This window comes from Mesocricetus auratus, unplaced genomic scaffold (assembly GCF_017639785.1).
Source record: "Mesocricetus auratus isolate SY011 unplaced genomic scaffold, BCM_Maur_2.0 Super-Scaffold_100707, whole genome shotgun sequence".
Lineage (NCBI taxonomy): Eukaryota > Metazoa > Chordata > Mammalia > Rodentia > Cricetidae > Mesocricetus > Mesocricetus auratus.
Window position 1 is genome coordinate 2,432,420 of NW_024429269.1, and position 18,953 is coordinate 2,451,372.

Genomic DNA, 18,953 nt, shown 5'->3' on the forward strand with positions numbered 1-18,953 from the left:
TTAAAAATGTGATTGCTTGTTTCTTGTGTGTGAACTTTTGTAGATCATAATGCCATGTTGACCAGCCAAAAGGTTAGACATGCCCATTAGGGGACTTTGGGTCTGTAAAGAGTCCACACTAACTCCAGCCAAAGTTTGCGGCCTTGGGGACTGCCTTGCAGACTGAGATCACAGGCGCCTACGTCCAATATTGAACCCCTTGCTATTGATATATCCGTTGGTTGTTTTTCTCTCAAAGGCTCTGGAATGGATCTGAGTGGCTATGGGAGTCAGTATGGCTCAGGAGTTTAAGGGCATGCACTGCTCTTGTAGAGGACCCGAGTTTGATTCCCAGCACACGATCAAGAGGCTTCCAGCCACCCATAGCTCTAGCTCTCTCTTCTGGACCCTGGGTATTTGTACTCATGTGTGCAAACCCACACATGCATCTACACAAGTAAATTAAAATAATAGCAAACTAAACCTGAGGCATTAGAAATAACCAGGTCTAAATCACCCCACCCCTGCCCTTCCACAAAAGAGGAAACTGAGGCTCAGGGAAGTGAAGAAACCTGTCAACATCTCAGAGCACTACATAAGGCAAGGTCTTTAAACTCATCTACAGTGAGAGGAATGTGACAGGCTGCATAGGCATGGGGGAAAGGGCCATGACTTGCTGCTTTAAGAAAAACGAGATCACAGAGCTGCCTGATAGTGAAACACTGATCTGTGAAGAAGACCACCCGAGGCCAGCCGTGACTAACATCGCTGACCCAAATGCTCACCGACTGTCCTTGGCTTCACTATGATGGCAGCTTGCCACCACTGGGCTTGCAAGATTGCCTTCCCCGTTATTCATTTGATGCCATGACACATCTGGAAAACCCCATAAAGGACAAAAAGAGGTGAACCCCATTCTGGGGGAAATCCACACAAAAAATCTCCCACCCCACTTGAACTCATAAATAACCTCCCATTAAGTTTGCTCATAAAGGGGGCTATCCAAAATCCCAGTGACTCCAGTCCTTTGAAAAGCCCTCACTTCCTCAAATGTCTGTTCTTAAGTGTTTGTCTGTCTCCATACCCATGCTTAAACTAAAGCCTGCACTGTCTTCTTAACAAGTCCAGAACTTTCCTTTACTTACTCAATTCCAACTTCACTTCATAGTGACTCATCCTAAAAATGTTTTTTTTTTTTCATCAGAAAGCTGTAGCCAAGTAGCAGCCCGGGGAGCATCCCCTACTGCTGGAGACAGAAGCACCCTTTACAGCATGCATTTAGATAGTTTACATCCAATTCTTAAACCCTATGGATTGAGCATTCTATTCAAGACGTATAGGCAATGAGGCCTCGGTCCTCAAAAGTTTAAGGGCATGCACTGCTCTTGTAGAGGACCCAAGTTTGATTCCCAGCACACAATCAAGAGGCTTCCAACACCCATAGCTCTAGCTCTCTCTTCTGGACCCTGGGTAAATCTGAAACCTCCAAGTTCCTTAATTCTTCAATTCCCGGGTTGCTCAGTCAACCCAGTGCTCTGGAAAAACACATTCCAGTTGCCGGAACACCTGCGTATCCTTCGGGGTTTCAGCCTCTGATGAATGTAATTTATTCTTTCTTTGCACCGGTGTCTTTTGACCCCTGAAGACCATCCATCCAGAAGACCATCATGGCACCATCCTTTTGACACTGTGATGTATGCTGAGTCCCCCTGTGAGTCCCCCTATGTTGGGTTCTCAAGGGCATTGCTGATCTAGATCCTCCTTTCCTCCCTCCCATCTTTCTTCTGTTTCTTCTACTCCAAGTTCCCATTGGCTGGGTTCTGTCTGAACCCAAAGCAGAAACCAGCTCATCCATCCCCTGGTGGCAAACACTGGCTCCTCTCCAGATGTGGGAATTCTGTGTGTTCCTGTCTGATGAGCCTGGACTCTAACAAGTGGGCAGTAATCATTAGAGCATGAAAGAAATTAAAATCAGTTGTACAATGAGGACTGGTGCCCTCCTGGTGTGTGTGTGTGTGTGTGTGTGTGTGTGTGTGTGTGTGTGTGTGTGTGTGTGTGTGTGGTGGGGGTTCATTAGGATCAAAACACAGTATCAGCTCTCCAAGCTAAATCTGGGGGCAGAGGTGACCAACCACACTTCTTTTCAGATGCCCACTTGTCCCCATACTCCTCGGGTATGCAGTTGGAGAAAAGGGGCCAGGGTGAGCACTGAGGCTCCCAGCTCTTTACTCTGAGGTTCTTGCCAGACCTGAAGAGCAGGACACTTAAAGACTGAAGTCAAGTGACCCTTATGCCTTGGGCTGTCTGGCTCGGGATAGGACAAGTTTAGACAAGTTGTCCGGGCCACCTGCATGGTGGCCCAAGTATGCAGTTCCTCCCCTGTCTGAGCCCTTGGTCTCCAGCTGGTGGGAATGGTTGTGAAACTGTTAGAGGAGATGAAGGCTCACCAGTCTGTGTCTGGAACTGCCAGCTCCTTCTCCCTCGAGTAGCTGTTACTGGGTAATTTTATCACAGCAATAGGAAGTAACTAAGACTAGAGAATGGATTAGCTCTGTCACCTTGGAACCTTAGACAAGACACAGTGACCTGTCAAGGAAGGCAGACTGTTAGAGCCATCAAAGTTCACCAACAGCGGAACACACAGCTCGGGAAGGGACCTCTCTAGTCCTTCCATGGTGACCTCTTGTAGGTCTCCGGACTGGGCCTAAAGCTGTCTCCGGCACCTAACATGTATGCCTGCTGTGGCCTAAACAAAAAACTGACCTTGAATGTCTCTGAGAAGGAAGCAGACATCAAGCTCTATAAACCATAGCTGGCTTCAGGTTCAGGAGTGAGGTTCCCTGGTCCTTTTAAGTAAGGTCCCTTCCTGAGGTCTTGTCCAATATGGATTCTATCACAAGAATGGGAAAGTGGAAGCCAGAAAAATCATTCCAAAAAGCCTAATCACACAGGCCAAGGAGACCTTGGAATGGAAATCTACAAAGGGGCAACACTGCCAGGCATTATGGGGGCCACTACATGTCTGAGCTGCAAACATCATCCTTGTCTTGATGTCGTCTCCATGAGACGGGACCTTTCAGAGGTCAAGAGAAGTCCAGACATCTCCAGAAAATCCCAAAAGGGAGTCTCCTGTGTATGTGTTGGTTCCATGCTCTTGACCTGTGTTTCTAGACACAGGATGTCTTCACACAGCCAGAGTAAGGCAGTAGCATGTTGTGTTTAAGGCAGTCAAGGTCATCATGGGCCAGCTTCCAGAACTAACTCCTACCTCTCAGACCTATTGGCTGCTGATCTGAAAATGCACCCTTTCCTGGAGTGGTGTCAGTGTGTCACTGTGGCCTTACACGTACAGCATCATTGGCAAAGATGCCATGGCATTCATGTTCACTTATGAACATGAGCTGGGGGAAGTGGCCCTCCAGTTACCCCCATCCTGTGATGTGCCTTAGGACACCTAGAGCCTGGAGGCAAAGATGAGATCACCGAGTGGGCCTGGTGCAGGTACAAGTGAGGGCAGGCTGACTATGGTACCCCAACCTGTGACAACTCCATCCCAACCCTAGACGAACCCTCATCCACTTGTGACAGGGTCCATCTTGAACCAGAGGTGGTCGATGCCACTGGTGGGTCATAAGTCACTGAGCTCTGACAGGAAGAGCTGTGCGAACACTGATGCTGCCCAGTCGTCATGAAGCAATGTCATAGTCAGTGAGGAACACAACGGGGATGTTGGGATCAGAGGTGAAACGGACTGGAGTTCGAACGGCGCAGAGGCAAACAGAAACTTGTGAGATTTCTCCGCATTGTGTGCTGCTTGCTATTTCATCAGCAGGGTCAGCGCTGGACCCTGATGGTCCAAGCCCTTCCTGCACCTTCTCTTTACCTTCTTCGTGCATCATGGATTGACCAAGGTCTGCTAGAAAACACCTAGTAAAGGCTAGATCTGCTTAGGACACTAGCTGGAAGAAGCCCTGGCACCTATAAGGCCACAGTGAAGGCCCTTGGTACCTGAATCTGCTGCTATTTACTAGCTTCAGTACTGCAAATAAGTGACCCCTGTCGTTTCTACGGTGTCACAACGACCTGAGATCCCTGCAAGGAACAAACTGCGTGTGCTCAATGGAGATGTAGACTATGGCTGGCCAGTGCCACCTGCTGGCAGTACCTGGTACTGCAGCTGACCTACCGCTCAGCCTGAGCTGTGGAGGAACGAATTTAAAACCACAGAGAAATAAACACCCAATAAAAAGGCAAAGATTGTATGGAGAGGCAGTGACCAGAGACCACCATGGTCCAGGAGGTGTCCCAGGGTCCCAAGTTCTTACGAATAAATAGAAAACTGTCTCTTAGTCCGGCCTCCTGCTGGCCAGTTTCCACGATAACACCTTAAAACGCCCGTGTGTCTTACTGGCGGCTCTCTTTGCCTTGATTTTCAGTGCATTGTCTGGGAGACTCTCCTGCCCCTGTCAGGACACATGGACAGTGCTGAAATGGGAAGGAATAGTTTCCTGCTTCAGGAATTTGCCTCAGACTCTTATTGGGACATGCCTCTCCCTCAAAGCCAGGGTGTCCCCACCCGCCATGAGTATTCTTTACTCTCCACTATATGGTGCATCCTTTACAATCTCAGTCCTTACTCTGAAGGTTTCTTTTGCGTGCATTTGGAGCCCAGAGGTCAACCACGGGTGTTGTTCCTCCAGTCCCTCGACCCAAGCATTTTGAGATGGGATGTCTCCCTGGAACCCAAGGCTCACCGATCAGGTGAGACCAGCTCACCAGCAAGCTCCAGGGCCCTCTTTCCTCCACCTTGAACACACTGAGGTTACCAGCATGTGCCATCATGCCCGCCTTTACCAAACTCATGTTCGTGACAAGCACTTTACCAACTGACACGTTGATTTCTCTGTCTCTTCCCTACACCAAACGAAGGCATGCAGCCAGCAAGAAAATCAGGTATGAAAACAGGCCGGGCGACACAGATCACAAGGCAGCTTTATTGGATTAGTTGCATGGGGGAAGTTCTTCCCAGGAGCAGCAAGTGCGGGCATTAGAGTGCAGAATCCAAAGGGAGGAGAGGCTGCTGGGGTCCCGGCCTACTCGCCTGGACATGCGGAGCTCTCTAGGGGTCCATGGCAACCTCAGGGAGCTGAGGGGGGCTTCACTCCTAGAGGCCCCCACATATGGGAAAGCAATGCTTCTGTCTCATTCCGCTCTGAAGAAAGAGGATGGAGAAGGGAATCAATATCCCCCCCCCAAGAAACAGCCACCTACGCCCACGTTCTTACCACCAAGGTTAAGCATTTCCCAGAGCTAAGAAAGGAAAATTCCCAGGGTTTTCGTAGCTCACCATGGGCTCCAGTCACAGAGATAGGCACTGTGCCCAGAATACACACTCTGCTCATTGTCTGGACTCCTGAGGACTTTCCAGCCTCCCAGGGTCTAAAAGTTTTGTTTATCAGTCCTTCAGGGTCACAGAAAGGCTGCCTACTCACCGGCTTCTCTTGCGGTATTCCTGCAGCGCTTTTTCCGCCACTGTGTCCATAAATTTAGGGTTATCCTTGGAGACTTCTTCTGGTAACACCACTGTGATGGGGTCAGAGTCAAACAGCTTCACCACCACCTCAGTGACACGGGAGGGGACTTCTGAGTCAGAAGAGTGGGTTGTCACCTAGGCAGAAGAAGGCAAGCGAGACATCTCTACATTATGTTTAGAGCGTGCCTTTCTTTGTCACAGGATATGGGTCTTCTCCTTGCCCCTTCAACCAAAGACAGATATTCTGTTATCTGTCACGAGTCAAGATGTCTAGACAATTCAGAGCAAAAACATCCCAGTTTGAAAATGACCAGGCACTTCAGAAACTTGTTTCTCAAGTGTGTTATTCTTCTCTTGTCTTATTTTCTTGTTTTTGCTTTGTTTGAGACAGGGTCTCACTACATAATTCAGCCTGGTCTCAAGCGCGCTCCACCCTTCTGCCTCAGCTTTTCAACGCTGGCTTACAGGCTGCCTGGCCCCAACGTTTGCTTTGTTGTACAAATGCTAACGGGTCTGTGGTTGAAAGGGTTCGGGTGGCAGGGTGTGTGTGTGTGGAGGGGGATGGTTCCTAGCACTAAAAGAAGCTGTTCTCACTAGTTGACAATGAATCGATTCATGTGCCACTTAACGCAGCCCAGGGTAAGAAAGCAGCTTTGCAGCCAAGCTGACAAGTCAATGACCCAGTGAAGCTGTCCAAAGTTCCCCATTCTTAGTAAGCTACAGACCTCTCAATGTCCTCCTCTTGGAAATAGGACTTGCATATCTGACCTAAAAGGGTGAAGGCATTTCAATGCTAAAACAAGCAGAGCTTCCCTAGTCCCTGCCAGTGGAAATCACAGGTGCTCTCGAGTGGTTCCTTTGTACCGTTGCACCCCTAAGAGACACGTCATCCCTAGACCACACACGGGCCTAGCGTAAGCACGTGACTGGAACACCACTCACTGTGGAGACGCGAAGGTAGTACTGGTCCTCGCCCTGTGTGAGGTTAGCCAGCTGGGACACCCAGTTGAACTGCTCGTTCAGCTGCTCCAGCAGGGATGAGGTATTGAGCATCTTGGTCTGGAGGGAATGGAGCAGCTCGTTGTATCGCTGGGTCAACCTCTCGGCCACCTGGAGGGAGTCGTTCAGCTCCTGGCGCAGGTGAGCCTGTGCGGGGTTGTTGGCTGAACAGTCTGTCCAGAGGGGAAAGAAACAGAAGCGTGAAGGGAAAGTTAAAGGGTGAAGAAAATGCCCTTGGGAGCCAGCTTCTGCTGCTGGCAACTGAAGCAGACAGAGCTACTGTTAAGTGGAGGTCCACAAACCAGTTCTCTTTTTTTTGTTTTTGTTTTTTTTGTTGTTGTTGTTGTTGTTGTTTTTTCAAGACAGGGTTTCTCTGTATTGTTTTAGAGGCTGTCCTGGAACTCGCTCGGTAGACCAGGCTGGCCTCAAACTCACAGAGATCCGCCTGCCTCTGCTTCCCGAGTGCTGGGATTAAAGGTGTGCGCCACCATCGCCCGGCCACAAACCAGTTCTTATGATTCCCACAAAACATTTCTCCCCAACTGGGCACCAAGGCACTCACAGCTCCCTTCATGCTGTGGAAAACAATGGTGGCTGTGCTAAGCTGTGTCGGAGCAGCATAACTGAGTCCTCTCCAGGTGGTGGACATGACCAGTCTTGGTGACTTGACCCAGTGCTGCTGACCATGCTCCAGGAAGCCCTGATGTCAACTGCTCTGTGTTTTCAGACCTGGAGTTACTCTCGCTGCCTTAGTTCCTCCCAAGAGCATTTCCAAACAGGAGAAACCTACTGTGCACTGGGCACTCCACAGAGAAGAGGAGCATAATTTACTTAGCTGCACCTACTGTGTGCCAGGCACACATCAGGTGTTCCAGACGTCCTTTTCTCTCAAAATATGCATCAAAATTCTTATTTTATCAATAATAAAACAAGTTTCCAGAAGTAAGAAACTTACCCAAATCTAGAGGAGAAACAAGTTGTGGAACTAGAACTGAACCCACATCTTCAACTCCTCAACCTGAGCTCTTTCTCCTCTGAGACTATGGTTCCAGAAAATTCTTCAAGCTTATTTTTGAGCATGTTTGAGAGAATTGGGGATTCTGGTCCCCCAGAACCCGAGCTTTAGAAGAGCTGGTGAAATCTATAGGTTACAAAATGCATGCTTGGGGTCTGGGGCTCAATTGTTGCCTGTCCTTGTCCACCCATAGCTGGCCAGGGAGCTCCTGCAGAACAGGACAATCGCAATCTTCCCTTCTGGTCCTTGAGTGCACTGCAGATGTTGGGTTTCTAGGACCTACGAAGTGTCCACGCCTTCTGAAGACCAGTTGTCCCTCCCCCTCCATTATTTTAAAACATTCAAGAGTGGCTATATGAAACCAAAGCAAGACAAGAGAGAAGAGAGCCTTCTGGGTGCAATGTGCAGCTACAATCATTCATACTAGAATAAGATAAACTGTGTGGGGCAAAAAAACAGGAATCCAGGTTGAGAAGAAATCTTCAAGGAATAACCGGAACATTCTTGCTAGTAAATATTCCAAACAAGGGAAAGTCCTTGAGGGGCCAGACGGTGCCATACAGTGGTTCTCAACCTGGGACAATGCTATCCACCAGGGGATATTCTGTAAGCTCTGAAGATATTTCTGATTATCACAATGGAGGGAGGGTTGTTCTTGGCATCTGGCAGGTGGAAGCCAAGGATGCTGTTAAATGCTCAGCCTATCCATGTAATTGTAAGCACTGCAGATAAGAGCTAATGGGTGATGAACGTGGTGACTGCTGAGTGTGTGGTCCAGGATCACTAAGTCTGCTGTAAGAAATCCAGTCTATAAGTGACTGGCTTCCTTGTGGTCAGGCTCTCTGTCATTCAACTATCCTGACAGTCTCCTGGGGAGAGCCTGCAGGCATGGCAGTATATTTGTCTAAAATTTCACACCATAACCTTTGAAAACACTAATGTTTGTTTGCACAGGCTCCTAACATTGCAGGAGTGAGGCTAGGAATATTTAACCAGACTCTGGGCCTGTCCTGGTCAACCACAGGTATGAAGTAACAGTAAAACCACAGGGTTGATAAGGAAGATCAACCCTTTGTAACCTAATCAGGGAGCATTGCAAAGACAGGGAACCACTGTAAAAACTGGGCTCAGAGCAGGGGCATTTGATTGATAGCCAGACCTGATAAAACTTCAAGGGAGAGTTTTGATTTTGCTTGTGTTTTGTTTTGTTTTCTTTGAGACAGAATCTCACTATGTAACCAAGACTGGCCTTGAACTCCCCATCCTCCTACCTCAGCCTCCCAAGTGCTGGGGTTATAGGGGAGTACCATCATACCCAGCTTTCCAGGGGAACTGATGAAGGAAAGTGTTTCCTCTTCTGGGGATTAATCCACCAAAAAGAACATGGCCAGGATTTCAAGGACCATTGTCGCAAGGACATAGCTCGGGGTCCTCAGGGAGAAAGCCAGGGTGCTATCCATGAGCACAGCCTAAGTGAGATATCTCATGTCTCCTAATCTTAGGTAAGCCACTTAGCCATTCCACTGGATGGAAAGAGCTATACCCAGCTCACAATGTCATTCTGAAGGGTGAGCAAACATCTGTGTGGGGTTTACAACAGTGCCTGGAACGTGGTGAATGCTGTTAAGCAAAGTGCCTGTCCTAGAAGAAAGAAGAAGAAGAAGGAGAAGGAGAAGGAGAAGGAGAAGGAGAAGGAGAAGGAGAAGGAGAAGGAGAAGGAGAAGGAGAAGGAAGAAGAAGAAGAAGAAGAAGAAGAAGAAGAAGAAGAAGAAGAAGAAGAAGAAGAAGAAGAAGAAGAAGAAGAAGAAGAAGAAGAAGAAAAGCAGGGCCTACTGCCTACTACACTTGGCACTGTGGACAAAGTAACCAGGGGAACAAGTTGTGGATTGGTGGTGACTGTTGTCAAATTCTATGATGACACCCACTGTGAGCTGTGGGTTTACCATGGGCCACCAACATGGTAGGTGCTTTAGATACACCTCACCTATGTTAGAACAATCTGGACTTGGCTCTAAGTACAATGGCTGTGGCTCAGTGGTAGAACACTTGCCCAGCAGGTATAAGGCGCTGGGTTCTACTCTAGCTCCCAAATAATGGACCTAACTCTAGACATGAGGACAGTAGGCTGTGCACCAGAGTGAGGACTCTCCCAGGGACCAGAGCTCACAGACAGAGAGCTAGTCTCTGAAGGATGGCAGTGCCAGTGAGTCCCTGGTGACCCAAAGTCAGATGACCACAGCGCCAGATTATAGAATGGTCATCCACTCACCCACAGACAAGATCTCCTGGCATTTCTCACACTGGCCCTTCATCTTCAGGCATCCTGTGGAGTTGTGGCGGATCTCCTTGCACACTGCACGGTCATCTTCACCTTCTGGACACATGTGAGGGGAGAAAGAGACAGACTGAGGCACGCAGAACTTTGGAAGGAAGCCCACACAACACCTCTGCTCAGCCCTGTGGTTAGGGGAAGATGCTGGTGATTGTTTCCCTGTGCACACGGGACTTCCCTGTGGCTCCCAGAGAATGCCCCCATGGCTCTTCAGCAGGTACGGCCTATGCTCCCACTGTCTCCATCTGAGGAGCTCTCTCCGCCACATTCCCCCAGCTGTGTGCCTTCTGGTATCACAGCACACTCTGTTCGTCATTCTCCTTGGCTGGTGGTACTCCTTAACTGGCCATCAAGCCCCATGGTGCACACCACACCACGTAGAACATAGTGTTAGGACCCAAATCTCTGACGGAGAATGTTGCTTCTCAGACAATAGCTTCCTCTGTCCATGTTACGTTTTATTCCTACAGACATTGCATACTAAGGTCAAGGCCATGAACATCTTCTTTAAGGGAGAGAAAGGCAGCCGGGCATTGGTGGCACACGCCTTTAATCCAAGCACTCGGGAGGCAGAGGCAGGTGGATTTCCATGAGTTTGAGACCAGCCTGGTCTACAACAGCTAGTTCCAGGACAGCCTCCAAAGCCACAGAGAAACCCTGTCTCGAAAAAACAAAAAAAACAACAACAAAAAAAAGGTGGGGGAGAGAAAGGCTGTAATACAGTTCATGCCTGGAAGGACAGGCTTCCCAAAGCACACCCTCAGGAGTCCCTAAGAAAAAAGCTGTGATTCTGTAGGAGGCACAGGCCAGGTCACACTCTGCATTGGCTACAAAGAACAAAAGAACACAGGCTCCAAATCTCTCTCTCTCTGTCTCTGTCTCTGTCTCTGTCTCCTCTCTCTGTCTGTATCTGTCTCTGTCTCTGTCTCTGTCTCTGTCTGTCTGTCTGTCTGTCTGTCTGTCTGTCTCTCTCTCTCTCTCTCTCTCTCGTTTTGCAAGACAGGGTTTCTCTGTGTCACCCTTGTGGCTGTCCTGGAACACACTTTGTAGATCAGGCTGGCCTTGAACTCACAAAGATCCACCTACCTCTGCCTCCTGAGTGTCGAGATTAAAGGTGTGCACCACCAAATCCTGGTAAGACTCCGATCTCTGTGGTGCTAAATTGAACTAGACCCCATTTGTCATCTGCATTCCTTTACCCTCTGTCCTAGCTCCTTTACCCTATACATGGAGAGAATGTGAGCCTATAGGGCAGCTGGGAACATAAAAACAGCACACACCAAGCCCTGGAAGAGCCTAAACATCTGGGAGGTAAGAAAGCAAGCATTTTCTGACCTCTTAACAAATCCATGTCCGGGAACTGGAAGGCTGGGCTGTGGAACTGGACATCCATGGCCTGTTGCGCCTGGTGTATCATCTCGAGGAAAGGCTGGAACATGTCGTGGAAGCTCAGGGGCCCATAGTGGGAGAGAGGGAGGAGGCTACGGATCAAGCGGGACTTGGGATATAGGAAATGAGGCCTCCTGTGTGGAAAGGCGAAGGGTGAGAAGTAGTGGGCGTCCTGGGGCTCGTGGGTGAAGAAGCGGTCCTGGAAAAGTGTGTCCATGATTCCAGACGCCCGGGTAAAGCTGTCCTGCATGGCATCTAGGGCTTGGCTCTGCTGTCGGTCGCTCTCCATCAGGGAATCGATGCGGTCGCCGTTCATCCAGAAGTAGAAGGGTGAACTCTGATTCAGAAACTCCTCCAGCTGGGGCCCAGAGGAGCACAGTAAGGAGGTGTTGACTCCGGCCTCGTCCTCCACTTATCACATAGCCGGCGACCCAAGTCCCCACTGTTCTCCTGAGTACCCTATCAGCTAGGACCGCTCCATCTACCCCTCATCACTTCAAGACAGTCCCCTGGCATCTTTGGCCACAGAGGACAGCCACACCCACTTAGCTGGTCAGCCTTCGGGAAACAGTGAATCTTACTGAGTCCCAGCCTTGTGGAGCTCACAGGCAGAGATAGAATCAATGCTAACATACTAAATATTCTTAATTCCTTCCCCCTAGATGAGCACAGGATCCTGCCATACCATGAGGCCATTTTACCCAGCTAGCTAAAGGTCTCCTAAGAGATGCCAAGCACACCTGTGTGGTTGTTTACATCTGCATTCATGTCAGACATCACCAATCAGCCATGATGCTAGAAAGGCAAGTCGTCATGCCACGCTAGTCAACTGTATCCAGCATGTGGAAGGAGGCCTAGTTCGTGGATTCTCCACATTTCCCCATCCAGAGCCCAGGCCTGGGTGTCTCCTCCTCACCTGGTGGCCAACCAGACCAGAGCCGCTTCTGCAGACACGTGCATAGAACTTCATGCAGGTCTGCTTCAGGCAGGGCTTACACTCTTCCCAGAGGGCCATCATGGTCTCATTGCACACTTCCGGGAACGCCTTCAGTTTCATTTCAGAATCCCTGGTGTCATCTAGAGCATCCTTCAGGAAGATAACAAGGTCAGGGGAGCTGCACAGAGCCCCGGCAGGCCTCCCTGGCCTACGGACAGTGTGCTAGTGCCGCCTTCATCTTTGCTCTACCCCACATGTCTCGCTGCCCCTGCTGGGCTCTCAGCAGCCTCTTACCTTTCAAGGCCCAGCTGTTCCCTAAGCTTTCCCTGACTTCTCTGCCTCAGGCTCTACCTCTCCCTTCCACCTCCCTTCCTCTTCTCATCTGCCCAAAGACATAGTCTCGCCTTTCTGGTATAGCTGTGGCCCCTGACATGCAAATCAAAGCTATGAAAACAGAAGTCACATCAACCATCAAACTCATTACCATGCCCCTGGCCCAGTCATTGGCTCTAGAGATTGCCAAAATAAAAATGTTATATCCAATGCCTGAAGAGATACTAGTTTACAGCAGATGTACTTCTACATATACATGTGGAAAATAAATGTGTATGAATGATGGATATATGTATAAATTCCACTGTGTGTGTGTGTGTGTGCACCAGAACCAACTAAGATGCTCAAATGTAGAAGACAAGTTAAACAAATGATAACAGCAGCCCCAATTGTCAGTGGTCTTACCTACTCATTGTCTACCACACTCTAAAATTAGTATCATGGACCATGAGAAATTAAGGTATTTTGCGAGTGAAATACATCTGCATAACTTCCTCTATGATATAAGATTATAATTGTTCTATGTTGTTGTTGTTCATATCTTACTGTCTGTAATTTATAAATTAAGCATTATTATAAATGGGTACACAAACACGTATGTAGAGAGCCTGGTACTATCCACAGCTTCAGGCTTCTACTAAGGGTCTTAAACCTGCCCCCTTGTGGCTAAGTGAGGATAGGTGGGTGTCCAGGATAGATTACAAAGATTTTACATTAACTTTAAATACAAAAGAAAAGAGTAGAGCAGAGTAGCCAGATGCTGCCATGATCTACCCTCCACCCAAGTCCCACACCATGCCCTACCCTCAACAAGGATTAGAAAAATCTATTGAAATGAATCTGGGCTTCAGGCCCTGGACTGGACTTGCAAGGAAACCAGATCCAAGACCTCAGCCCTGAGGCTTTCACAGGCAAATGTGCTTTCCCTGCTTCCTGGGTCTAGCCCAGCTTTGGGGAAGCCTTGCAAAGATTGTGCTAGGACACCATGGCAACCCCACAAGACATCTGCCCACCACATCGCCGTCCTCCCCTCCAGCAGGGAGGACCAGGGCCCAGTCAAGTCTTGGCCCTACCTCTTTCTTCTTCTTGGCTTCCTCTAAACTGTTGAGCAGTGACTTGCGCTCTGCATTGGTTTTTTCTATGAGGGTCTTTATCTGTTTCACTCCCTGGACGGCATTTTGAATTTCCTTATTAATGTACTTGCTCCCTTGACTGGACATTTCTATGAGAGAAAGAAAGGTAGAATGAGTTGAGAGGAAGAAATGGCTGGAGAAATAGCTTGGGAGCTAGAGGGACTATGAGAAAACCCTGCCCTGGTGGGGCCTGTCAGGGCAGTCTAATTGAGATATAACCACCACCATCCCAAGTCAGTGGCAGCTGCTACAGTCTCGGTCCTGCCTCTGTGTCTCATCACAGGGCTCATAGCAGATGCCACCCCACAGCTCAGAAACACAAACCACAGGAGTAGGACAGAGAACGGCAGTCGTACTATGTCTGGCCCCTACCACACCACCGTGGGGAGCCAACGGCCACAAAGGATATTTCAAGGACAGGAGAAAAAAGTGATAGTTAATCTTTTAAGTGTCAAGATACAATAGAAGTCTGTTGTTTGGGATATAGATTTCTCTGGAGTTCAGTTTAACCCAGTCTTTGTGCACAGTGCCAGGTGACGGGGACAGGAACGAAATGGCACAGGACACCATGGAGACAGGAAGATAAATGAAGAGCTGCAGTCACCATGGAGACTGTAACCAAGGCACAGCACCAGGTGACGGAGGCAATGACACATCATGTCACAGCGGCAGCACTTACTGGGTACTTGTCCTGTGTCAAGCACCATTTCCCACACCTCAAATGTGTTCCATCTCCTGAGGCCGCTGTCAAACACATGGATGAGGAGGGAAGTGGGGGGTAGGGACTGCTGAGAAAGGGACGTGAAGTCTCAATTATACAGCATGAGAAAGCCCAGAGGTCCATGGTACAAGTGGTGCCCAGGGTTAATAATACTGTGTTCTACCCTTTGTAGTGTGCTAAGACAATATATTTTAAGTGTCTGAACTACAACAATAAGGTGAGGTGATGGATACTAATAGCTTGATAATGGCAATCATTTTACCATGCATATCAATATCAGAGCATCAGGTTGTATTATGTAATACATCGTTTTATGTGTCAATCATATCTCAGTAAAGCTGGCGCAGAGTGATGAGATCAAGAACAGCAGCGGTTCTCAACCTTGGGTCAAGACTCCTCTGGGGGGGGGTGTCAAATGACCGTTTCCAAGGAGTCACATATCAGATACAACTGCATATCAGATATTTACATCACGATTCATAACAGCAAAACTACAGTTATGAAGTAGCAGTGAAAATAATTTCATGGTCGGGAGTCACCAAAACATGAGGAACTGTATTAAAGTGTCGCAGCATTAGGATTGTTGAGAACTGAATTAGAGAGTATAGGGCAGAGTATAACACCCAGGCCTGATCCAAATATCTGGGTTTTCTAAGTGAAAACCCCACAGAACTGGTCAGCAAACAAGCAAGAGGTTGGGAGAGAAGGAAGGAGGAAAAGCAGGTTTTGGGGACAGCCTTGAAAGATGGGGAGGAGGGGGTGGGAGATGGGGGAGGAGAGGGTGATCTCAGATGATTACTTCATGTTGGATTGTACTGTTCTTACCAGAGTAGGACACGGGTGGGACCAGGTTTCCAGGGGGATAGGTTTGGGGACACCTGGGTGAGAACTCTGGATGTCATACAAAGTGGAGACTGACAAAGTTTCAAATGGCCCAGGCACAGTTTTGAGAGGAAAAGGAAGACAGCCAGGTGAGGGGACCAGGAAGGAATGAAAGAGTAGCTTGGGACATAGGGGTCAATGTCTAGAAGGGACCTGACCACACAAAGCCAAAGCAGGAGCTTAGAGACTCGGAGAGAATGGAGCAGGGGGACAGGAACAACCCCGGGGTGCAGAATGAAAATAGCCCTCAGCACTTGGGGACTGAGCTTGGAGGGGTGGCCCTGCCCCTGGCCCCACCTTCACCAGAGTCTACTGAGTCTACTTACCCTGTAGCTCATTGTCAGAGACCTCCTGCTCTCCCAGGACCATGCCATTGTCCCAGGTCAGCAGTAACCCCACGCACAACAGGAGAATCTTCATGGTGCGGCCTCCTCTGGGTCAGGAGTCCTAGCAGGTCTGTTTGGAAAGAACAGGAGAGCATCATGGAAACAGCCGGGCAGCTTACAGGTTTCCTGCGGCCTGCCACAGCTCCCTGAGAAAAGGAGATGGAGTAGGATTAGAACCGGTGGCCCTCATCTGCGCCCTCAGCTGGAATTACTGTGATAAAATAATAAAAGCATCCCTCTCCTATCTCCTTCAATGGGACTGCACCCTCACTCCATCCCGGTCCCTCAGAGTCCCCAGGGCTATCTAAATGTGCTTTTCAGGAGTCAGAGACAGCATTCACCCCCTTCAGTCAGCACAGCAAATTCAATCCATGTGATTCTCTCTGGGTGAGGCATGTGCCAGGCTGAAGATGAATTCTAGTGTGTGGGGTGTGGTAAAGAGGCAAAATGAGGAGGGAAGGGCTGCTTAGAAAGCAGAGCCAGGGCGAGGAAGACAAAACGGGGATTAGCAATGGGTCCCCATGAAAGCCCCTTCAGGAGGACAGGCCCATTGTCTCCAGCAAATCCCTTTCACATGCCTGTTCCCTCTAAGCCTGAACCAGAGTGCTCTGCCAAGGTGCCCCTGCCACCGCTGGGCTGGCTGCCCCGAGCCAGGGGACACAGGCTGAAGCCCCAGTATTACACAATGGATCCTTTCCCAGAAGCTGGATTGGTTGCATAAAAAGGCACATGCATGTGTGCGTGCACACACACACACACACACACACACTCTCTCTCTCTCTCTCTCTCTCTCTCACTCTCTCTCACACACACACCTTGTATCTCTAACCCCGCCCAAAAATGGCTTATCTGGCTCACCAACTTCCCATAGCCACTGGAACAGAGGAGGGGGAGTGGTCTTTCTTCCTGAAATGGCTCACTTTAAAACGTGCTCTCAGCTGGACAGGCCCACGGGAACACTGGGTAGATCATTAATAAAGAAGGCCTCCGCTGAGGTGTAATTATGGACACGGGCAGAGGAGCTACATGGGAGGAGAGACGGGCACTTTCCCAGTGGTGGGTGGGCAGCTGGACCAGCCTGGTTTCAGCTCCACTATTAAGGTCCTGGTCTCACAGGCTCACCGAGCCCTGAAATGCCTCAGGCAGGGACAGGCCCTTTGTCACATCAGAAGTGAAGTCACCTGTAGGTGGGAGAAACCTCAAGTGTAACTTGGAAACTCCATTCAGCAACTGGGTTCTGAACAGAGGATCGTATTGTGCCCAGAATCAGGGCAGGGTAGCCAAGGAAGACCATTGGCTGGGAGGTGAGGCAGTTTCAAGAGGAGCCTCAGTGGGCCTGGGACCCACCAAAGGAGACCTGGGGCCTGGAGAGCCACCAAGCTCCCAGATAAGAAAGGGACAGTCACTCTTACACCCAACCTCTCACTTCAACCAGAGTGCCAAAGCCTAGGGACCAGCTAGGTTCCCAAGACACCCTGTAAGCCAGTGGCCACCCCAGGATAAGAGCCGGGCCCCCCAAAGCCTCATTTTAATATTCTTTCCTTGACATCAGTCTCTCTGTCTTGCTTTCTATATCCGCAAACTGGACCTGACACAGACCTCAGAGAAGCGGCCGATGGACCCACGGCTCTGTAAATCTAAGAACAGACTCCCTGAGACCATCTGGTGACAATGCTGTCTGCGGGGCAGAATCTGCTTGCCTCTCAAGCTTCCAGGTGCTGTGTGCTGTTGGTCCAAGGACAATGCCACACAGCCGGGCGCCCTCCCTTACACTGACTCACTTCCTCTCATCATTTGGAGGCCGGCCTACTGCCTGCCTGCCAACTGCCCGGAGAGGATGAGCCCCACCAGGGCCAGGGACCTCCTTATCTCACGGGACAACACCGCCTCTTCCCGTGTGGCCTATTTCCCCCATTTCCTCCAACGCATTTTTATAAACCATCCCTTTATAGGTCCTGCTTTCCAATATTCTTTGAAGTCACACATTTGTGGCTGTCTAGTATTCCATTGACTAACATTTGCAGTTTATTTTATTATTCTCACAAGGTTGGGCAACTAAAATTGTACCCTCATGAGCTTCCTGTTACAGAACCTGCATAGATGCTTGAATTTCTAACTTCTTCCTTTAAAACAGCAGCAGTAGCAGTTTTAAAAATGGGGTCCAGAAATTCTGGAAAGCCAGCGAGCTTCAGTTCTCATTCGTATAACGTTGGAGGCTGGATCTTTCTCTAATTCCCTCCAGGCCTCAGATTACCATCTATAAAACGATCCTGTGGGATCAGACGTCTCAGGCCTGATGGAGCATATCTCTGAAGGACTGAATGAATTCAGCCCTCTGGTAAGCAGGACTGGATAGCTGCAGCGTGTCCTTAAACACACCTCTTATTTATTATGTGCTGTCCCAGGAGCTGGAAGGGAGGTGCAAACACGGTGACTCAGGCGTGTAAGACATCAGCCGCCACCAAGGTCCGCACCTGCTCGCAGTGCGCAAGCCATTCACGCCCCTGTGCCTCCCGCAACGCAATGCAGACTTCCAACCCTCAGTTTCCCCATTTTTGCAAAAGGAAGATCTTTGCATGCAGCCTATTGAACAGCCTTTAAATTGTGATCCGGGCTAATGAACACGGGGACTCCGGAGTCTGAGCCAGGGTACAGCCCCGGTGCAATTTTACCCGAGCCTCGGCAGCCTGCTGATGGAATTCTGTCCTCCTCCCACTTCCCCACGGCTGCACCATCTCTCCACCTAGCTGCTGCCCCTGTCCTCCCATCCCTCCCGGTGTGGCGGATGTCTCACCGGTCTGCCGCGTCGCTCCAGTGCGCTCCTCCTGGTGCTGAGCACCAGGGAAGAGCCCTATTTATAGTGCTCGGCTCAAGTACACCCCCTTCGGGGCTGGCTGCAAACCTGCATGACTCATGCCCAGAGAATGCCGGGGAATGCACCAGGAGCTTTCGGGAAGCCTGGCGGTGGGGGTGGGAGGTGCAGCACTCGGCGGGGGGCACCGGGGGGCGCATGGGCATCACAAATAACCCTGCTGGTGCCAGAGGGACCGTAGATTGGTGTCTGCTCTCTTCCCTGCGTGCTATCGAAGGCCTCACGGCCAGGCTCTAACAGAAGAGCCTTAGGAGAAGAGGGCTACACTACTCTGGCCCAATCCCAGCCCAAAACAGGCTCAGGATTCCACCACCCCATGTCCGCCCTATTGCCCATCTATCTTCCACATGAACCTGTCAACCTCTCTCCTTTTATTTTCCCCCATTTAAATGGGAGAGTATCAGTGACACGGAAGATGACATTGTGATAAGGAAGAGCACAC

General features: G+C 49.7%; 1 protein-coding gene and 1 long non-coding RNA gene across 2 annotated transcripts; one reads left to right on the plus strand and one right to left on the minus strand.

The window, feature by feature from the left end:
- Positions 1-4,951: 4,951 nt before the first annotated feature.
- Positions 4,952-18,569, minus strand: Clu (clusterin). Its single transcript, XM_013117285.3, has 9 exons — positions 18,434-18,569; positions 15,580-15,709; positions 13,591-13,739; positions 12,164-12,334; positions 11,194-11,605; positions 9,796-9,900; positions 6,455-6,684; positions 5,472-5,647; positions 4,952-5,191 (listed from the first exon to the last, which is right to left on the minus strand). Exons 2-9 carry the CDS (start codon positions 15,671-15,673, stop codon positions 5,182-5,184), a joined length of 1,347 nt encoding a protein of 448 aa, XP_012972739.1. The 5' UTR covers positions 15,674-15,709; positions 18,434-18,569; the 3' UTR covers positions 4,952-5,181.
- Positions 16,879-17,593, plus strand: LOC121137814. Its single transcript, XR_005875084.1, has 2 exons — positions 16,879-16,943; positions 17,237-17,593. It is a non-coding gene; the product is annotated as an uncharacterized LOC121137814 (long non-coding RNA).
- Positions 18,570-18,953: the final 384 nt, after the last annotated feature.